Source organism: Gobio gobio (genome assembly GCF_949357685.1).
Source record: "Gobio gobio genome assembly, chromosome: 12".
Lineage (NCBI taxonomy): Eukaryota > Metazoa > Chordata > Actinopteri > Cypriniformes > Gobionidae > Gobio > Gobio gobio.
This window is the reverse complement of record NC_137105.1, coordinates 24,545,576-24,569,430: the sequence shown is the minus strand read 5'-3', so window position 1 is coordinate 24,569,430 and position 23,855 is coordinate 24,545,576. Positions and strand designations below refer to the sequence as shown.

The window sequence follows — 23,855 nt, the reverse complement described above, 5'->3', positions numbered from 1 at the left end:
TACACGCTTAGGCATTTAGTAAAAAGTGAAAACAACACACCCTCAGCATACTCCAGTAAAAGAAAGATGGAATCCTCTGAGATTATGTATTTCTCCAGTTGTACCATGTTAGGCACGGAACGAGGCACAACAGTCTTCTTAACACGCCCACACGCACTGCTTTTCCTTAAACCCTGAACACACACAGAAATCATATCAGTACAAACCAGGGATCTCAATCTACCAGACTGCAGTCCAAAAAGAGTTTTATAAAACCATGTTAAAACAGTTGCACATTCAGATGATGGAAGCTCAGTTTCCATTTTTAATTTGCTGTACAGCTAATCCAGCCACTTTATTTTGTCTCTCAAACTTTAAAATATTGCAAATATAATGTGTAAACTGATTGCTATACATTCCTCTCATATATATTTATATTATTTATATTTATATACAAAGAAAGGTTGAGACGTTTCTAGTCTCTAAAGGGACTGCTACTTTCAGTGGGATTTCTTGGAGAGCAGTGCGTCCCCAGAACCAGGACTGAAAACCACTGCAGTATCGGACAGCACGCTGCATGCTAATACCCAATTTAATAATGGTAAGGTGTTCAGAAATACTTTTTTTGCCACAAGGTCAGTAGGCAAGTTTTTGTTCCAGGAAAATCAAAATGGGGGGGGGGAGCATCTGTATGGCATTTGTCTACCAATTATTCTTTTAGTTGTGCAACCCATAATTTTACACCCCCTTGAGATATTTAACATTTTAAAAAAATCAGGAGGGATCATTCACTGTCCAAATAAGTTCTCTCTCACAACACATACTTTCATTCCACAAGACAAAATTAATTGAATTCACACTAATGAGTTAATTCAATCGTTTAAATCTCTTGGTTCTTATTATGGTGTGTAGCTTCCTCTATGATTTATCATATTAAGTATTAGTATTACGTCATAAGATATAGTAAACTCTGATCTTACCTTTTAAAAATTCATATAATTGGGCTCAACTGATGGTATATAATTATTATTTATTTTTTTAATTCTCAGACTTCACTGCTTTGGCTCTTGAGACCCAATATCCTCATCTTTGATGACGTATCTATGTATCCTTGAAGTGCTACTGCTGCCCAGATGAATATGTATATAACGATTCAAAAAAACTATTGTCTGGACCTCCGCTGGGAAGGCTGTTCTAGTGTGTATACAGTACACAAAATGACATAAAAAGTACCAACAGGCGTGCAAATACAAAAGGTCAATAAACCAAAATTTAAGAAGCTAATATAAAATTAAATAAAAAATAAATAAGTTTTTAAAAAAACCATAGCACACCAAGAGAAACGATAACCCACCAGGTTTATAAATGTGATTGCATGCACATATCTGTTCTCTCCTATGTGATTTGTTAGTCGTTGTGTAATAGTCTTGAAATTGGGCTACATCTTGCCTCAAAATTATTCAACTGAAGTCAAGTCAAGCCGCTCCGGAGAAAATGGAGATGTCATCTAGCTCATTTCAATTATCATACAGTAACAATGTGGGCATTAGATTAATAAATAGATCAGTAATTTAGTTTATTTGGTTCATTTAGTTTACTAATTAGTTTTATTTGGATATTTAGTTGAAAAATTTTGTGTCCCCAACTGAGCAAGCCAAGTCTAAGGAAGTAAGTTATTTTTTTTCTATTTAATAAATATCTCGGACCCTTTGGACCCACTTTTGCATTTCATAGCTGCTGCAAGTAGTATCTGAAGCGATTCAATCTTCTTTCTTTCATACCCTCAGACATTGCCCCTAAAATGGCCTCATTAGGCTCAAAATGAATATCAGTGTTAAATATACAGTATCTCTGAGCAATCTATAAACGTGATGTGAACAGAAGATGTATGGTTACCTAATTGTGCCCCACAATCTCTCCGACTAGAATGAGTTCGTATTGACCATTTTTTAAAACTTGTCTAATTTAGATGGTTTCAATGATGACTACTTTATTCCACATTTTTAAAGTAACATCCATTTACCTATTATAATATTGTCAAAATGGGTATCTACAAAGGGAAGTAAGATCAGGGGCTGTAGGCCGAATCTTTTCTCTATGTTTAGCTAGTGTGTATAATGTTATCCTTCAACTGCGTTTCTATTGGTTTTAGCTGCGCTGCCCAGTAATAATACTTGAAATATGGAAGACTCGCATCTCCATTAGTCGTCATAAGCTGTAAGGTTTTGAACTTAATTCTTGGCCTCTACCCTGCTCAAAATACATTTAGAAATCCATTTTTCTAACTTGACTGATGTACTTTTTGGGATTTCTACAGGCAACATCTGTGGGCCCTTGAATCCACTAATATTCACTTAATATTTTGCTTATGCTATCACCAAAATTCTGATTGGTTGATTTTTTGCCGCATTCATTTCATTAGTTTTGCCGTGTTCATTTCGTCAGTTTTGCTGCGTTCATTTCATCAGGTGGAAAGCACTAATTGCTAATGGGGGTGTTTTCAGAGCACCCCTGTTTCACAGGTAACAGTCTGTCTTCAGAACACCCCCCCCCCTTGTTTTCACTTCTTTTGGATTAGCCCAACCCACTGGAGAAGAGAGACAGATTGAAGTAACGTTAGGCTGCTTTGCTGAATATTATTTATTTAATTGTGAGAGCGTTTTCCTAGTCAGTCCTCTTCTACCATGTCAACAAAGACATTTTGGCAGCATTTTTTTTAAATAGAAAATGGGAAAAAAGTAGAATGCACATTTTGCAAGCAACAGTTTGCATATCACAGCTCGACGACAAACATGTCATATCACCTAAAGACGGTGAGCTAACTTGTCTGCGTTAGGTTGCCCCGTCTGTTTTGAGTTGTCCCTTTTACTATTGTGCAAACTGCAAATTTATTTCTAGTATTATTTATTGGATTTGGGCACTTTATTATTTTATTTTTTATTTGGTCGCTGTGCCCACTGTTTGTATTAGTTTTGAGCCTATGCTTTATTTTTCAGTTGTGCACTTTATTTAGTTTCTGCTCTTGATCTGGCTTGTTTAATAAATATTCCTAGTTTATTAAAGTGTACTATTAACGTAAAGTTAATAAACGTTTTACTCTTAAACACAAAAGAGTAAAAGCTTTACGTTAATAGTCTATTCGTGTCTCAGCCACGAAGCTGAGCTGAGCTCCTATGTTTGAGCTAGAGCCCTGCATTTCTGTCCGAGCCCGAAGTGCCCCGCCAATTTTCACGTCATACCTCAAATGCGGGCCGGGCTTCGGGCATTTTATATTTTAAACATTCATTAATTAAAAGAAACAATGAGATGTGCTGTGCTGGTGGAAACAACATGAGACCATGATACCTGGCGCTATGCAGCGTATCGCCGCAAATAAGTAAAGCAAGCCAACACGCAAACGGCCGCAAGTGAAACTGAAAATAGGCTACGTCTTAGTAGCTCAAAAACACAATCATCTTAATTAAAACGAATTAGACTAAATGCTCTTACCAGTGCTTAGGTCGCGGTCTTTGATCTTGAAATGAGCTGATGAATAGGCTATAATGCAGCTCATGTCTGTTGCTTTCGTTGACGTGAACTCCGTTAAATGTGCATATAGCGCGGGTCGGGAATTGAAGTTCGAATTTATATTAATTTTGTAGAGAGGTGTAAGGAAAAATAAAAAAATAATAAAAAACATGTTGGTTGTCTGTTTCGATTGTGTAGCCCGTTATGTTTGCATGTGCCGTTGCGAGCATCATCAGCCTGCCTCAGCTTGTCAAAAATGCCTATTTTAGGCTAAAAGTTTAAACTAACATTGTGAACTTGAAATGTTTTATATCTATGGATTTTATTATAAACAAGACAAGTCCAGTGTTGATTTGAGAGGCTAAATTTATCTAACGTGGTTAACTCACTGTCGGCTGCTTGGTTGTTACTTTAAAAAACAAAAACTTTAATTTAACGAACAAAAAAATGCTTCAAACATTTTTCTAAATTAACGTAATAAAGAAACTAAACGAAATATAACTACTTTGACATTAAAATCAAAACTGAACTATTTTAATGGCTGCAACAATGTGTAATAGGGAGGATAAAAAAATAATAAATAAAAAAAACACGGGCTTCAGTCGGACTTGGGCCGAAAATTTTGATAAGCTGTCGGACATGGGCCTGGCTATGGCCTCAGCGTTTCGGGCCAGGGCCTAGATTTGAGGCCCATGCAGGGCTCTAGTTCGAGCTGCACAGAGCAGCTAAAATGATAGTGTCTGTCAATTATTATAATATGCTACATATGACAAACAATTGTCTAAATTATGTTGATAATCAATCAGGTCAAAAACAAAAAAAAGCAAAATAATCAGGTCAAAAACAATTTAATATACTGCAAATAGTCTACTAGTTTTTTATGTTTATTTATAATTCATTTAGGCAGACAACAAGGCTACCAAGTACTACGCACAATGCGCAGCTAATTAATTTAACCTTTTTTTACCTAACGTCATTTTTAGTAGATTTTTTGTCGAAAATTTCAGGACTTCAGTCGACCAAGATTTTCTTTGGTTGATTACAGCCCTAATAAATATTGGTAATCACTAAATTTAATAGTTGAAATAAGATGGTTATTTATATACAAAGATCCTAATTTAATAGAAGATCCCTGTATAACACGTTGGGCCCTTGCCTTCCTTATGCATGACAGTTTTCAAAAAGAGACTATTTTCAGTAAAATTCTAAATGGCAAAGGAAGGCATTTTTACAAACCATGGCAAAATTGGTAACACTGTTCTCCACAAAAGTTGTCTTTTCGTATATAGTTTAATCACTAGATAAGTTCACCAAACCTCTCAGGTCTCTATTATTACTTGCAAATACATCCATTAGGCCCCCTCTTTTTTCAATATTAAATTATTTATCAATTTGTAATACTTCAGTCCTCGATATGGTTCAGATACAGCTTTTCTGGTAGTTACTCTTGCTGTAAATAGTTAATCAAATCAAATGCAAACAGTCAAACTAAACAGAAGCAAAGCATTACACCTTTTAGGAGTATTATAACTCACTGTAAGTTTTAGAGATTCCTCTAACATTGTTAGGTGTTATTAACTCTTACTTTCTAACTTACTTTCAAAATAAAAGTTTCCTGAGTTCTCTTATCCATCACCAACAGCACCTGCAAATAAAACACTCATATAAATAAATAAAGTTTAAACAAAAACACTTTAGAACATTTAAAACAGTGTTATATAACGGCAAACTCTAAAAAAAATTGTCTAGGGAGTTATATTTACAGTAAATATGGATCACTGAATCACTGTAGCATATAGATAGAAAATAATTTTTTTGCAATGTATTTGTGGGTTGTTGTTGTTGTTGTTGTTCTGAACGAGCTGTAAAACAGGGAGATATCTGGGGACAGCTCCAGTCTGGGACAAAACCCCAAAAACGGGGGCATTTGGCCACCTTACTTAATGTGAAATTTCGTAGTTAATGCGGTAAGGCGGTGATATTAAAAGACCTTATTGAACATGCAACGCACTATATCGCTCATTAAGCGTTTTTATAATGGTTTTCTATGGGAGAAAAATGCCTAACCTCTCATGTTGTGTTCATAACCTTATTTAATCTGCTTGCCTGTACAAAGCATGCTTTATTAATAAGGTAGCCTACAGGCTTGCAGAGTTTTAACGTTTGTAATGTAAAAGCAGTTTGTAACACTTTTAATGTTAGCCTGCTGTGTTAATTAATTACGTTAAGCGGTTTCTTTATAATGAGGAAACATTCAACGTGAAACTTTGTACAGACAAGCAGAAAAATATGAACTCAAAACACGCAAAGTAAGCTATGTTTTATTAATAAGGTCTGTACTGAATTTGGTGCTTCCATATCACTTTCTTAAGCCACTTTGGCCCTGTCTCAAATGGCACACTTAATATGTACTTTCGGTCTTTTAGACTTACAATGGCTGCTGCGTGTGCGTGTCCATTAAGTCCATAGCATAGGGTGTCCCATTTGTCATTTTAGGTCTTAGAAGTGTGCTCGCACACTTGCAATGTAAGCTCCTCACCTGACTCGTAGGAAGGCTGCAAATGTTTAGGGTGCCATTTGGGACAGGGCCATCAAGATTTTTATGAGTGCCGTTGTCTGTTTTAGAAGGCTACTGCCATCTAGTGGTAGCAGGTTTTCTTAGACAGCCGTGTGTGGATTGCAAGCTATTTTTGTGTGGATCGTGCAAGGCTAAACTGGCAAAATGAAAGTCTCAAAAGTTTTATATTCACAGCTACAGTTGTGTTCAAAATAATAGCAGTGTGTTTAAAAAAAGTAAGTAAAGCTCAAAATCCTTATAATAGCTTTTATTTCAATACATGCAAAAGCATTGGGAACACTGCACGTTCTATTCAAAATTAAAACGAAGAAAAATGGATCAAATTTGTTATTACTTTACAGAAAGTGAAGAAAAAGGAATATTAGGCTGTAAAATAAATTGCAGTGTCTGCATTTTTCTTTACAAAGTCAAACATTTACTGTATAAACTGCTTGAAAAATGCTTGAAGATTTCTTGTCAATCACTGAACTAATATTTGGTTGTATAACCACGGTTTCTGAGAACTGCTTCACATCTGTGTTGCATTGAGTCGACCAACTTCTGGCACCTGTGAACAGGTATTCCAGCCCAGGACGATTGCACTACATACCACAATTCCTCCGCATTTATTGGTTTTGCCTCAGAAACTTTAATCTTGTTGATCTGGAACCAAGATGCTGCTTGCTTACTGGTGTGTTTGGGGTCATTGTCTTGTTGAAACACCCATTTCAAAGGAATTTCCTCTTCGGCATAAGGCAACATGAGTATTTTGATGTACACAAACTGATCCATGATCCCTGGAATGCGATAAATAGGCCCAACGCCATAGTATGAGAAACATCCCCATATCATGATGCTTGCTCCACCATGCTTCACTGTCTTCACAGTGTACTGTGGCTTGAAATCAGTATTTGGGGGTCGTCTGACAAACTGTCTGCAGCCCCTAAGAACAATCTTGCTTTCATTAGTCCACAAAATATTGCGGCATTTCTCTTTAGGCCAGTCAATGTGTTCTTTGGCAAATTGTAACCTCTTCAGCATGTGTCGTTTTTTTCAACAATGGAACTTTGCGGGGGCTTCTTGCCGATAATTTGGCTTCACATAGGCATCTTCTAATTGTTACAGTACTCACAGATAACTATAGACTTTCTTTGATCTCCCTGGAGCTGATCATTGGCTTTGCCATTTTGGCTATTCTTCGATCCATTCGAATGGTAGTTCTCTTCCACGTCTTTCTGGTTTTGGTTGTCATTTTAAAGCATTTGATATCATTTTAGCTGAGCAGCCTATCCTTTTCTGCACTTCTTTATATGTTTTCCCCAATCTAATAAACTTTTTAATCACAGTAAGCTGTTCTTTTAAACAATGTCTGGAACGACCCATTTTACTCAGATTTTCAGAGAGAAAAGCACAGTTCAACATTTGCTGCCTTCGTCCTTAAATAAGGGCCAAAAGAATCAAATAAGATGGACTCAGAAAAAACACCAATGTTTGTTGCACGTGCAAATTATGATACACTAATTCAAAAAGAAAACACTGAATTTTGCACACGCAAGTTAAAAGATGCTTGGTTGTGGATAGTAAAACATCTGCAACATTTATCAAGTTCATGGATAATTGTGCATGCATTTGTTAATCATTTTGAGACTAATTTCATCCCATTGAGGGAAAGCAGTGAGGGAGCCATCGATGCAGATCAATGTCTCCATTAATATGTGCATGTAATTATGTTTCTATATTTTAAAGCATTGAATCAAAATCGAATTACAATTCATTGGATTCAACATTTTAAATTGATTATTGACCAAAACAAAATTATTCTCAAAACCTGTTTCAAGATCATTGCATAGGCAAGATTTGTAATCAATGCAACAATCAAGAAAAATTAGTTAATTATTACACCCCTTACAGCAGTATGCAAAAATAACACATTCAGGGCCAGATTTACTAAACATGGCAAAGTAGTGCGAGTCGCAATTCCAAAAATGTGCAGATGGGAGTAGAAAGTTATGCGTGTGATCTACTGACGACGAGCAGATAAAAGAACACAGACGCCCAGATCATTTCCATAATGACTAACGCAATCTACCAAGAGCAGCGCAAATTAGCATCAGGTTTAAAATCCATCCCTTGTGGGTAAAAATTACCTGAAGCCCTAAAATTATACCTTTTTTTGTCCAGAAAGCTTATATCATTTCATTTTTATAAAATATTTTTTTCTCTTCAATTCGGCACTCAAGTCAAGTAACGTCATGTTTATTTATATAGCACTTTATACAATAGATTGCTTTAAAGGAAAGCAGCTTTACAGCATTAAACATGAAACGGCGTCAGTGTCTCTTTCAATTAGAATTACAACTTCAATTTAAAGCAGTTCTCCAGTGTATTCATGTTTTTATTCGTGTCTGACCTAGACAGACTGAAAAAAAGAAATGAACCGGAGAATATTTTTTACGTTAAAGGCGACAGAGCCATAGAGCACTCCTACCACATTGGTACTTAGATTCTTTTCCAGAAAGTTCAAGTTGGCAAGCTGTTTCTAACTCTAGCAAGCCATTTGAATTTCAAGCAAGTATCATTCTCTCCTATCCTCTTTCTCCTCTAGTGCTTCTGCTACTTACTACCAATACAAAAATCAGCAGCACCCAGACACTATTCACAACATTCTCCTCTTAACTCTGTCCCCCTCCACCTTCTCCCATCCTTCTCTGAATGCTGATGACTTTGCAAGATATTTTACAGATGAGGTGGCAACCATTAGCAACCAATTCTCTGCACCACTCACCCATAGCCATCTTCCACCCCCACACATTCCACTCTTCTCTTCCTTCTCTCCCCTTACAGAGAACAAGGACTTCAAAAGTTCTCTGCCAGCCGTCCTACAACCTGTTCATTAGACCCAAGAACAATTCCACTCTGGTGGAAGGAGTTGCCATCCTCCACCCAAACTGCTGAGACCATCACATATTTTAAGAAGCAGCTGAATACACACCTCTGCTGCAAGCACTTAAAGGGATAATTCACCCAAAAATGAAAATTACCGCATGATTTACTCACCCTCAAGCCTTCCTAATTCTATATATGACATTATTCTTTCAGACGAATACAATAAGGTTAATTAGTGAACTACATTAGTTCACATTAACTAATAAGGAACTGCACTTTTAAAGCATTTATTTAACTTTGTTAATGTTAATTTCAACATTTACTAATGCATTATTAAAATCTTAACATTAGTTAATGCACTGTGAACAAACCATGAACAGCTGTATTTTTATTAACCAACGTTAACAAAGATTAACTAATGCTGAACAGAGGTGTTGTTCATGGTTAGTTTATGTTAACTAATGCACTAACTAATGTTAACTAATACAACCTTATTGTAAAGTGTTACCAAAAAATGCTGTGGCTCTTCAAAGCATTATAATGGCAGTGAATGGCAGCCCAAAATTTGAAGACCAAAATAGTGTCTCCATCCATTATAAAAGTAATTCACACGGCTCCTGAAGCAAATCGATGGGTTTTTGTAATAAAAATATCCATTTACCACCGCTTTCCATATTCACCTTACAAAGAATGTGTAGTGCCTCTCGCAGCATTATGAATCAGTGAGTCGAATCATGATTTGGATTGCGTGTCAAACCGCCAAACTGCTGAAATTTGGCGATTCAAACCGCTGATTCGACTCGCTGATTCATAACGCTTCGAAGCTTCATGATGACTTGTTTTGAAATCGTCATCACAATGTAAGTTATTTAGGGTTTTTTTGCGCACAAAAACTATTCTCGCCGATTCATAAAGTAATTTTAGAACCACTGTAGTGAGATGGACTTTGTAACGACGTCTTTAGTACCTTTAAAGGGTCTTGAGAGTGTAAAGTGCCATTGTGCCAATGAAGGCCTTTCAGAGCCATCAGATTTCAACTAAAATATCTTCATTTCTGTCCTGAAGATGAACGGAGGTCTTACGGGTGTCGAACGACATGAGGGTGAGTAATTAATGACTTGATGAATTTGCATTTTTGGGTGAACTAACGCTTAAATTAACAAACTCCAGCTGGTCCAAAACGCAGCAGCTCGAGTTCTTACTAGAACCAGGAAGTATGACCATATTAGCCCAGTTCTGTCAACACTGCTCTGGCTCCCTATTAAACATTGTATACATTTTAAAATCTTGCTTATTACTTACAAAGCACTAAATGGTTTAGCTCCCCAATACTTGAGCGAGCTCTTAACACATTATACTCCATCACGTCTACTGCGGTCTCAAAATTCTGGCCAGTTAATAATACCTAGAATATCGAAATCAACGGCAGGCGGTCGATCGTTTTCCTATTTTGCACCTAAACTCTGGAACAGTCTTCCTAGCATTGTTCGGGAAGCAGACACACACTGTCAGTTTAAATCTAGACTAAAACACATCTCTTTACTATGGCATACACATAAAACACTTTTTCAATTAAATGATTGTTAGGCTGCATTAACTAGGTAAGCCGGAACCGGGAACAATTCCCATAACACCTGATGTACTCGTTACATCATCAGAAGAATGGCATCTACGCTAATGTTAGTCTACTGCAGTCAGCCGGATCCGGGCCGTATCCAGTTCAGATGGTGGACCTGCGCCCAGCAAGACCAGACCCTGAAGTGTCTGCAGAGACCGTGTCAATTAGACTCCCCCTGAAATTGCCTCATGGACACGGCATCCTCAATAAACCCGTCTCCGGCGTGATGACTCCGATTAGGGTTGGGCGATGGGTTGGGGGGGGGGGGGGGTGTAGATAATATACTATCTCTTTACATAAATACTATTTCCTACTTAAAACTATAATTTCGTTATTTTTACTAACCCAAATAATGACTCATCCGCTAGTTTGCACGTGAGCGGGAAAAAAAATAGGTTCCTTCCACTTAAGAGTTGAGCTCTTTTTATTTTAATAGCCTCTCTTTACAAAAATAGGCCTACTATTTTCTACTCTAAAAAAATTATTTTGTTATTTTACTAACCCAGTGTTTTGCATGTGAATGCTGTTTCACGTTAATATTACCACAGGAGTGAAGCACAAAGCTTTGTTTAGCCTAGAAAGGAAATAATGGTCAGATAGCACTTTTTCATTCTGTTTTGCAATCTGGATCTGGTCACTCGATTTTCCGTGATTTTTAACAAAAGGCCTAGTCCATTTTATCCCAATGGACATGGAAATCTCGTTTCCTTTCCCAAATCTTCACTCACGTCACCATTTTCGCAGGGGATTATAAACGTTTCTTCCTTTCGTTTGCTTATAATTAAGTCTATTATAACTATACTGTGGTAAAGTATAAAAAACACTGTGGGACAAATACCTTTTTACTTCAAACTTTATTTAACACAGTTTGTTCTTGTTATTAAACTTGGTAATGCGCGTCAAGTTTGGTTTATTTGAATAGCGCATTTCACACACACGCCGCGGTGATTTTAGTTTCGTTTTCTCTGGCTGTGAATAATCAAACATTGCCTAAATGTCTTGACCTTGTGGAAGATAAAATCCGCTCTTCAGACCTTTTACAACAAGTGTTGCCTTGCAACATCAGGAGAAAACAAAGATATATTTGAAAGGTGTCTATCCAGCTGGTGTCCCATTCCTCTCAAAGCGCAGAGCACGTCTTTGCGGGGAAATAGTATGAATCAAATATTTTTCTAACTAATATTTAATTTTCTTATATTCTTTAGGTAACCATTATTTACTGAAAATCGTTTAAATGTTGAATAGGCTGTGTTGTTTCACTGACGGAAGTGCTAAAATAAACATGCATGCTTATGGATGTTTCAGCCTCAAATGATTTCAAAATGTAGGCTATACATATATCTGGCATAGACTACAGTATTTAAAATAGCATATATGCATTAGTTACATTCTCAAATTAATTTACAGAGCAATCCCTGCTAAGTTTTTAGTCTAACTATAACTATAGAAGAGGATTAGTGTGCGTCGCACTCACAACAGACTCGCAACGGGGGCGTGGCATCACGATGGTGGCGCTCCATCGTGATGTCGGTCAGCCATCACGATGGACAATGATAACGTCCATCGGCACAACCCTAACTCCGATTGTTCGAATATCCCTATTTAATAATTGTTAAATCGATATGTCATCCTCAATAAAACCCGTCTCTGGCATGTTGCCTCCGATCTTTCGAATATTGCACTTTAATAATGGTTTCATCAATACGGCATCCTCAATAAACCCGTCTCCGGTATGATAATTCCGATATTTCGGTTATTCCTATTTAATAATTGTTTAATCGACACATCATCCTCAATAAACCAGTCTCCGGCGTGTTGCCTCCGTTCTTTCAAATATTCCGATCTATTATGACCTCTGACCTGTAAAGTTGTCAGAATAATCATCATACGCTGTTTGTTAATTGGCCATAGGAGAACTGGCACCCTGACTGAGCCTGGTTTCTCCCAAGGTTTATTTTTCTCCATTAGGTCACCTGATGGGTTTTGGTTTCCTTGCCACTGTCGCCTCTGGCTTGGCTTGCTCAGTTGGGGACAATACATTTTTCAACTAAATATCCAAATAAATCTAATTATTAAACTAAATTAACCATATAAACTAAATTACTGATCTAAAGCCCACATTGTCACTGTATGATCATTGAAATGAACTGATGACATCACCGCTTTCTCCAGAATGGCTATACAGCTGAATAAAATTCTGTTGCATTATTTTCCTGTTTAACACTGTGAAGATGCTTTGAAACAATCTAAATTGTTAAAAGCGCTTTATAAATAAAGTTGACTTGATGTACACTCAACATAACATGGACAACAAAGCAGAACATCTGCTTCTATATCTAGATTATGTAAAGTTCTTAGTGATTAGTTTAACCCTCTGGAGTCTGAGCTCTTTTGGGGCCCTTTAGAAGTTTTTGCATGCTCTGACATTTGTGTTTTTTTCAGTTGCTTATAAACACATTAATGGCAAAAGTATAATTACACTGTATTCAGCACAAACTGGGCTACCATAGTATGTGAGCAACATGTATGTACATGCTTGTATTTTTGAGAGAAAAATGTTAATGCACGGTAAAAAAAAAAAACAGTTTTGAAATGAAGGCATCAAAACACACAATAGATGTGTGTTCCCAAGACTTTTGACTCCTATTTGTTTTTACATAGACTTTTTTCTTTAAACCGATGTGAGAATCATTGAGCCTACTCATTTCACATAAAACAATATATTAATTTACAATTTGTAAGATTGTCAATATGCGAGGAGGCATGATATCTAATGAATAATGATGAGATAACACCTGAGATAACAAAAGGACATAATAGTTTGCATAATGAGCTGCATAATGAATGAGCTTCAGGTAGGCCTATGTGACAGAGCAACAGAGCAAAGGAAATATATTTTTTGTAGTTTTTTTTATTTGGAATGTGATCAACAAATGCCTATTATATTTTAAAATGATCAGAAGATTTGACTACACTGCAAAAAATGCACTTCTTATTTGGTACTTTTTCTTGTTTCCAGTCCAGTTATTTAAACTTCTTAAATCAAGATTAATTTACTAGATAAGTAAAAAATTCTGGGGGGAAAATCAAAATGAAGTGAGTTTTTGCTTAGTTAGTTAGTTAGTTAACTTTATTGTCCCCAAGGGGAAATTCTGCTTGGGCACAGTGCAGCGTTGCTTCATAAAGGTAGACCAGATAACTTAAAATAATCTATATTATCTGCCACAACAATTTATGATTTATTAAACCATAATTTAATGATTGATTACACCAATTTATTAAAACACAACAATTAGCTAATGAGATTAAAACCATGTTTTACAAACTTACTTTATATCACAAGTCAAATGTTTTAAATAACCTTGTGAGATCTCATTTGGCTTTGGATCAAAAAATCTGACAGAAAATATATCATTACAATATTCAGCATAATTATAAAAGCTCGAATAGCATTGCATTATAAATATAATCTATTATGAAAACACCCAACATGGTTTAAATAACGCAGATAAGCCATATATTGTCGCGATTGTGTGTTTATTATCTTCAAACCTGTCTGCCTGCATGTTAGAGCGATTTCTGGAAGCTGTTAATGTCAATGTCACATGGTATCTTCTTCATGCGTGCTATATATGGACTACATGTGCACGGAGCGCCCTCCGGCTGCCAGTATGAACTAAAAACAACACAGAGTATCCAGCGCTCATAATGATTACATCTGCGATTGAAATAATAACACTTCTCTGTATAGAAATTTGACACAGATATATGAGAATCTATCAATATTTCTCCTCATCTGCACACTTTTGAACTAAAAGCCCTGAGGGATGTTGTTTTGTCTTGAGTTTTTTATGAATGAGAGCTGACGCTCGTATTACAATCTTTAGAAGGTACTGATGCGGTTTTCATATTCATAACTCCTGACACATATTAACAAATTACGGTCACTATATGACTTTGAGAATAAAACAGAGGTCAAAAATGGAAGCTTGAGTCTTAGATCTTTTAAATGATGTATATTTTGTCAAGGTAACTACTTACATCCGACAGTAATTTTGAGCTAATTTAAACAAAGAAAGCTTCAGTGCGTCCTCGCGCAGTTTTTTACGTTTAATATTCACAGATGCTTACAGAGTAAACTTAGCCTACTTACACACAGCGGGGGATCGTTGCTTTCAGAAATGAACAGCTTTTCATGGAGAATTATTCCAGGATTATTAATAAGTAGGAATGCAGTACTTAATGTGTTTGTTTGTGTGTGTGGGCGTCGCCTCCGGAGCCTCAGTATTTGAATCTCAATAGAACGTGCACTTCGTGGGCATGGTCGCATTAGTGTATAATGAGCCGCTCAGGAACGACTAACATCTCTCTGCTTTCAAACGGATTACATAAACACAGAATATTTGTTTTTGATTTGGTTTACAGTGTTTAAAACCTGACATTTCAGCGTTTCTTTAGACATAGGTCTCATGTTTGTGAGACAAGTATTCACTAAGCTAGAGGTCATTTTCTGAAGACTATCTGAATGAGCGTCTTTGACAGAGAGGCTGCAGATCACACATCATGTTTGATTTCTTTATTTTGCAAAAAGCACAACAATTTGTTTTTATTGTGACTGTACTCAAAAAAAAAAGAAACTTAACAGATTATATTGATGTATAACACTTGCCTGAATGATAAAAAACGATGTTATTTGAGTCTCTTTGGCACTAATAAGAAAAAAGTGAGCCGATCGCCGACTCAAGAGGCTTAAAAGTGCTTATTGTATCAATCTGGTTGAAACTGGTTTTCAAGCAGGCCTAAATGACAATGTATTTAGTTCAATAAAACGCATGTAAGGGATGATAGTGTTGATACGAGCGAGAGTGATTCTGCAGTATAAATCGTAAAGAGTGAGGGCAATCAGGGCGGCATATGAATGGCAATCCGCTGTCTCCTCAAAAGAGCCTGTTTGCAAGCAGCAGATAGCCGCCTTCATGCAACGTGCACACAGTAAACCAGCGTTGTTTGCTCTGCTACGCATAATAGCACTAAATTGATAAAAGACAATATATTGACCGCATTCTGTTTTCTATAGTGTGGCGTGCGCGTTTGTGATGGCGTTAGGTGAACGCAAATGCACCAGGGTTTGATATAATTATAGGCTCACTCCAGTGATTTAGCATTAAGCTTTGTATCAGTAGAAACCCTGTAGAATATTTGAATTATGGTACTTTCCCCCCCTCATATCCCCCCCGAGACGAGAGAATTATGCATTTTATTTCTGGAAAAGTAATCGGATCAGATCGTTTACATGGTGGAATTTTTCGTTTGATCGGTTCATGAAAAGGTTTATCCCACCCCTCTCAAACCGATTACATTTCATTCGGTTTGGGCATTTTTATTCCGATGGAGGTGTTTATATGGAGCATTTTCATTCGGATTGGACTTTTAAACCGATTACAGTGCTCCATGTAAATGCAACTAGTGATGATTTTGGTCATCACACTGCCAGTCTTAGAAAAGAGCTTGTGAAGATTGTGATGTTTACCTTATCAATAACGCCCAGCACTCTGTAATGCTTCAGCTCATCGGAGTGAGTCTGCTCAGACCACGAGCCACCACAGCACTGCGAGCCCAAAGTCTGAAGACACACCAAAAAAGAAACGCATGATGGAAATGGAAAGGTTGCAATTCATGTTTTAAAAGGTCTTGTGAATGATGTATAAAACATTCATATGCAAAATGTAAAGAGTGTCCACATTTTGACTCTCATCAGGATACTTTGGTGCATGTAAATACTGTTCATTCACTTATTCGCTTTTACATCAATTAAAATGGTAAAAATCAAGTCAACATAAATTGAGTAGCAGTGCATAACAAATACTGTACACATGCTTTTCTGTTGCCATACATACACTATATTGCCAAAAGTTTTGGGACACCTGCCTCTACATAAACATGAAATTTTAATGACATCCCATTCTTAATCTGTAGGGTTTAATATGGAGTTGACCCACCCTTTGAAGCTATAACAGCTTTTACTTTTCTGGGAAGGCTTTCCACAAGGTTTAGGAGTGTGTTTATGGGAATTTTTGACCATTTTTCTAGAAGCGTATTTGTGAGGGGACTGATGTTGGAAGAGAAGGCCTGGCAGTCTCTGCTCTAATACATTCTAAAGGTGTTCTATCGGGTTGAGGTCAGGACTCTGTGCAGGCCAGTCAAGTTCCACCACACCAAACTCGCTCATCCATGTCTTTACGGACCTTGCTTTGTGCACTGGTGCGCTTTCATGTTGGAAAAGGAAGGGGCCATCCCCAAACTATTCCCACAAAGTTGGGAGCATAGAATTGTCCAAAATGTGATATGATGAAGCATTAAGAGTTCCTTTCACTGGAACTAAGGGGCCAAGCCTAACCCCTGAAAAACAACCCCACACCATAATCCCATCTCCACCAAACTTTACACAACGCACAATACAGTAAGGCAAATACCGTTCTCCTGGTAACCGCCAAACCCAGACTCATCCATTGGATTGCCAGACAGAGAAGTGTGATTCGCCACTCCAGAGAACACGCTTCCACTGCTCGAGAGTCCTGTGGCGGCGTGATTTACACCACTGCATCCAACGCTTTGCATTGCACTTGGTGATGTAAGGCTTGGATGCAGCTGCTCGGCCATGGAAACCCATTTCATGAAGCACTCTATGCAGTATTCTTTAGCTAATCTGAAGGCCACACAAAGTTTGGAGGTCTGTAGCTATTGACACTGCAGAAAGTTGGCGACTTCTGCGCACCTCAGCATGCGCTGACCCCACTCTAGGATTTTACGTGGCCTACCACTCCGTGGCTGAGTTACTGTTGGTCTCAATTGCTTCCACTTTGTTATAATACCACTAACAAGTGACCGTGGAATATTTAGTAGTGACATTTTTTTAATGGACTTATTGCACAGGTGGCAACCTATCATGGCTATCACCCATTCTTTAACAAATGTTTGTAGAAGCAGTCTGCATGCCTAGGTGCTTGATTTTATACACCTTTGGCCACAGAAGTGATTGGAACACCTGAATTCAATGAATTGGATGGGTTTCGCAAAACTTTTGGCAATATAGTGTATAAAAGAACATTGATTTCCGTTTCTGCTTGAGATGCACTAAAATAAAAAAAATTGACAGAAACTGAAATTTCTGGACTCATCTGAAGCCAAAACCAGACATGCTAACTTAACATTAATCTTTGATGCACATATCACACATGCCTCTTATTGCCTGGAAATATTGTTCATAATGAAGTTTATCCAGTTTCTGTTCAGATTTTCAGCCTATTTACTTTAAACGAAAAAAAATAAAAATAATAATAATAATTCTCTAGTTTATGCCTTTATAAATCCTGATTTGTTCCTCACTTTATAGAGGATCAAAAATGCATGTGCATTTTATTAATGATGTCTCAGGTGAAAGGTCAGGCACACACAGACCCTGCTTTGAGTGGAGCTCTGGCCCATGCTGTCCTTGAGCTGTGCAGAAATTAGCTCGGCACGCATCAGATATTCTGCCGTCTTTCTCTTCACAGCCTCCCTTCTGCTGGGGCTCACCTCTCCTGAAATATGCAATAAATACACACACAATTAACATCAGGGGTGTGAATCTTTAGGCACTTCACAATCTGAATTCAATTTCAAATGTATTTGTGTATTTTTATTAAATTCCTTTTACAATACTTTTATAATACTTTTATAATATAATACTTTTGAGAATAATTACAAATTCCATAAAAACTATTGATTATTAAGAATTATTAACGGACTAAATATAGCTTCATAACAGCAAATATAAAGTAATAGAAGGGAAATAAAAACATATAAACAATAAACAAAAAGTGCTTTAAGTATCTGAAAGTTTTCCAGTGAGGGATTTTTCTCTTTTTCTCTGCATTAATGCTGTTTGATTAATAGAACAACCGCATTCCACAAGCGCCCTTCAAAATAAACACACACAAAGCACACGTGAGCATTTGAAATACCGACAGGTGAAACAGCACATTGTTAAGCAAAGCGCACGTCACAGTGTGTATCCTGTGCCATAAAGCCCACGATTCCCCCTATATTTTGCTTCCACCATGAAACCTTATGAAAGATTATAGACTTGTGTGCGAGCAGAAAATGAGACGCTTAAAATTCATCATTATTGATCTGACTGTACTGATGCTGGATGATGAAATTGTTTTATTTCAGAACTGCTTTTAAATTAAATGAACTATTTAATAATTGATGGTCTTTACAATGGAACTGAATTAACACTGAACTGACTTCAGCTGACCAACAGCGGAAATGCATAATTGTCCTGTTATCACTGTAAAGCTGCTTTGAAACAATCTGTATTGTATAAAGCGCTATATAAATAAAGTCACCTTCATTTATATAGCGCTTTTTACAACACAGATTGCTTCAAAGCAGCTTTCCAGTGACAATAGGAAATTATCACTGTAAAGCTAAAGGTGACGACTAGCGCAAAGAAATGCCATGATGTACATGCGGGGGAAACATTAGCCCAGATTCGATTCTGAAAGCTTTGGAATCGTAAAACAGAGAATCACGATGCATTGGAGATTCAGATAATTTTTTTCTCCTACCCCTAATAAACATGTTTGTTTGTTGGTCCGCACCAAAAGTTTGAGTTTGGTACATTTGCTTGGTGTGAAAGCTGTTTTTCAAACTTGGTACAACCACTACCGATAAGAAACTGCACAAATTACTTATCTAAGGTTGACAGTAACAAGTGAAAGTTTTTTTTTTTTGTGCAAAAAAAGTTTTTGCTGTAAACCAAAGGGACAAATCATGAGAAAAATTGAAATGGGTATTAGGGATGTTATGATGTACATTTTACGACTACGATTAGTCTGATAAAATAAAGCACTATTTCTATGATTTATCTATAAATTTACCCTTTATGCAAAAATAAAAATATCCACAATCAATTTTATTGCAGCATTTCTTAGGAGTAAAGATTCTAATTCCTACTTTTAACTGAAAACATGTACTTACCAAAATAAACTTTCAACAAAAAAGTATGTACCCTTTCAATAAAATATAAATATAATAGTTAAAATTGACAACAAAGCCCAAAACTACCACATTCAATTTCTATTTACTTTCAGATATACCAGTAATAATCAGCACTAAGCTGTATGCAAACATTTAAATTGCACATGGCTAATGATATACTTGTGTTTCTACTCCAATTTGTTGTTGAAATATAATAATTTAAATGGTGTCTGTCATAAAAAGTTTATGACATTTAATCAAATATACATTACTAACAGGTTGAGCAAAAATATAAATGAATACATAATACATGTATTTATAAAAATGCTCTAGAGTGAATTTCTCTAGCGAAGTAACGAGTGGCTTTCCTGAGGTGAATAGGGTTTACTAACTGGTCACTAGCTGTTTTATTGACATCAATTACACAATGCATGATATATTTCAGTAAGTTATTTTTCAACATACTGTTGAACATGCTATAATTAGCAGTAAAGTGGGAGAGTTGATCAGCGGCTATATGTGGCTATAGCAATATCAATACATTTGGATGGAAGGCTGAAACTTTTGTTCTGCATGTTTTGCAGTGGATACCAGTCTTCAACCACTCCTGAATAATTTATAGATAGCCAAAATACTCACAAATAGCTTTTTAATTTACTTCTTCTGCAGAAGTAAATTAAGTCTAGGAGGTTGCATTGGTTCACCATGTTATCATTTTGAGAGTTTCATCGCTATGCACACACCCCGTCCTACCTAGACCATCACCTAGAGAACTCAACTACTATAGTTTCATACTTTACTTTCTGCATAAGCCCTGGAATGAGCCAAAGCAAGCACATGCAACCACTAGGGGACAATTGCAGCTTTGCATGTTGAAATACATTAATTTAATGACACACCTTGTACACCCTGCAGCAGAAGATCCACACCTCTACGATAGTAGGAAAACGCCACTGCAAATTCCTGCTCCCCCTCTTTCTGGACCGCTAGAGTGATCAGTTCACTGGCCTTTTCCAGGTAGTCCTCCTTCTCTGTCGAGTTCCTGAGACTGGAGGCAAAGCTCAAAGTCCCACTGGAATGGCTGGACTCTACTCCCACCCGGCTTGGGGATGTCACTGACTGTGGGACGGAAGATGAGTTGCTTTGTGTTGCTGCATGCTTGATGCTGCCTGATGCCATTCCATCACCCACAGCAGCCAGAAAGTCTCCATCAACCTCAAGAGAATTCAGATCACTGTGACTGCTGCCACCTGCAATTAAAGACACAAATCTAGCATTAACTACACAACTGGATATGATGCAAATAAATTATTTGGTAAAAAAAAAATCAGATTTAAGAAAGCAATGTGCTGTGGGAACATCCAGTTTCCCTTTCTTGTCATTAATTTAATCCCTAACCTTGGCCCCACACAGACGCACACTTTAGTCAAGCGGGGGCGCTACAGAGTCCAACTGCACATCCATGTTTCAGCTTTTGCCTATGCCTCCTAACGGCCAACAACTCTAATAAGCATGAAGAATTTAATGAAATTTTAAGCATGCTAAGAGCTTTGAAACAACTTCAAAACGCTTTTATTTGCACATTCTGGTATGCGTTACAATTTTACATGAGCATCGGTAGTATAGTGGACAGTATCTCTGCCCATCACACGGAAGTCCGGGGTTCGATTCCCAGACCACCGTAGACAGCGTACCTTCCATAGGGGCGGCCATTGCTAACCAAGCCATCACCTGCTGTTAGCATCCCATTGACTCCCATTCATTTTGGCCTCACTTTGACAGTGAATATCCTTACATCTGAGGCGTTTAAAAGACTCCATTTGTTCACTGTTTATTTCTAAACAAACACGACAATGTATAAATGGCTCCATTACCTTGTATCTTACACTATCGCCCCGTTGAAGCTGTTTTTGTAAAATATAGGCTAACGATTGCGTCATAACCACGCGACTCGAGGAGAAGCTCGTAGGCAATCTTTTACTGTCTATGAGGCAATCGGGGGGACGTGGAGGCATAAAGTCCGATAAAGTCAAGGGAGAAGCCCATAGAGAGCCAAAAGCAACGGGACAAGATATTTCAAAAACGTGATTCAGATTTCACTTCGCACAACTACTAGAAGACTTGCCACTGTCAGACAGGTTGCTCATGTCACATCTACGTCGTCAAGCTCAGTACGCTCAGCCATCAGGAAGTGAGTGCTTCTACGTGACTTAATTTTTTCTCAGTGAAGTCTATGGGGTCGCTGTGTCCATTTCTTTTACTGTCTATGCACTTAACCCGCTCCCCGGGCCCGGGCACCGCAGCATAAAGGGCTGTCCACTGGTCTGGGTGCGTGTTCACGGTGTGTGTGTGTGTTCAATACTCACTGTGGTCTGTGTGCACTTGGATGGGTGAAATGCAGAGCACAAATTCCGGGTATGGGACACCATACTTGTCTACACGTCACTTTGCTGAAATTATTCTAACAGCATTTGAAGCAATTTGGGTATATACGAAGAGAATCTTTCAAAGCCTGTTGTATGTGTCATGATTCCTGCTGCCAGCTGTTGGCACTATGACCTTGACTCACAAAAGGCCTTTATCACAGCCCGTGTGTCGTCACATCCGGCTCCGATTGTTAGTATAAATGAATTTCCACATACATTATTGTCAATGGACAAATGCCAGTTGAGAAGACAATTTAACTAATTTAGTTAACTTAAAAGGTCCCATAACATGAAAATTTCCCTTTGTGAGCTTTTTTAACATTAATATGAGTTCCCCTAGCCTGTCTATGGTCCCCCAGTGGCTAGAAATGGAGATAGGTGTAAACCAAGCCCTGGGTATCCTGCTCTGCCTTTGAGAAAATGAAAGCTCAGATGGGCCAATCTGGAATCTTTCCTATTTGTTGTCATACGGGGAAAGGTTATCTCCCCTTTCTCTTTTTTGCCCGCCCAGAGAAATTGGATTCAGTTTATTTTTACATTTAATTTAGTCGCAATGTCAGCACATGCTTTACAAACAGACTTTTACGATATGGATTCGAAAGCACCGCCAAAAACAGTAAGTAACACTGTTCATTAATGCCTGATCTATGATCAGTGATTTCTGATGTGAAGCTAATTATTCAAGTTCACAAAGATTTTCTTTCTAAATCTTTTAATACTGTTTATGCATCAGTGAATCAAGCCAGTAACTAAACAATCAACTTTACATTGCTTCTCTCAGTAGAATAAAAAAAAAACAAATCTGTTATTTAAATTGTAATTAAACTGCAGAGAGCGATCAAAGAACACTCTCTTTATAATGGCTGAAGCTGTCAATCACACGTTGTGAGTATAACTGCACACTTGCCCAAACTGCGGTTATATCAAATGACACCGTTATGCTGCACAACGAAGCTCTTAATGTATTCATATCGATATTGTGTTTGCTGCTAGTTGTGGTGAAAGCATTTTGTGAGACAAATAGCGTTGCAATGACGAGATCACTGCATTCACGCAATAAACAGACTGTCTGTCTACTCAATGCTCATCACTGCAGCCTTTCATGTGATGGGAAAAGATCTCAAAATAATGCTGTTGGAAAGGCGGGACTTAGCGCACCTGTCAATCACCGCCAGGACGCAACCGAATGAAGAGAGAGAGACTTGCTCGCGACCGGGAGAAATAACTTCAGTTTGTTTACTATAGTGTGCATCTATGACTAATTAACCACACACATACCAACCTCCCCCTCTGTATACCTGCAGTGTTCAATAAACCCTTTTGATTGAACCCTTTACTGCCTTGATACACTCCTGTGTTCTGACCGACACACCAAGAGCATGGCAAGAGACATTAGAACCTCCTTAAAATACAATCCTTGTTCAACTCCTTAACAAAATTGGTCCTTCAAGCCGGAGGCGGCCATTGCTCTTAAAGAGGATCAATCAGCTTTAATATGCAACCAGAAGGGGTAAATGCAGATGGTGGCAGACCTCAACGCCATGTTCGCCCTCCAGCCTATCTCGAGGACTACAATCTCACAGCTGCACGACGCAGACAGATCAGCCAGCCAATGAGGCCTCATGCTGCAGAAGAATCCCTCAGATGCCGCCATGATTTCTCCCTCCCTCTCTGACAGAGCCTCTAGTCCCTTGAGTCAGTATTTCTGGAACGTGGTGGACGAGTGGTCGACGGCTGCTTTCGATACAGAGCATTCCTATGAAAGACAGCAGGTGAGAGTACCATCACAATATAGTCCCCATGCCCCCGACTCAATCTGCTCAGTCTTCACCATATCATCGGCCTTGGGAAGGGACTG

The 23,855-nt window shown here is 37.7% G+C and overlaps 1 protein-coding gene across 1 annotated transcript in view; it reads right to left on the bottom strand.

Annotated features, from left to right (window-relative positions):
- Nucleotides 1–23,855, bottom strand: part of rps6kc1 (ribosomal protein S6 kinase polypeptide 1) — a 77,374-nt gene that overhangs the window by 9,154 nt on the left and 44,365 nt on the right. The window contains exons 6-10 of the mRNA XM_079831496.1: nt 20,471–20,821; nt 18,006–18,127; nt 16,078–16,170; nt 5,084–5,131; nt 41–173 (exon numbers count right to left, since the gene is read on the bottom strand). Coding sequence (XP_079687622.1) covers nt 41–173; nt 5,084–5,131; nt 16,078–16,170; nt 18,006–18,127; nt 20,471–20,821 — 747 coding nt within the window. The remainder of the gene's footprint in view (nt 1–40; nt 174–5,083; nt 5,132–16,077; nt 16,171–18,005; nt 18,128–20,470; nt 20,822–23,855) is intronic.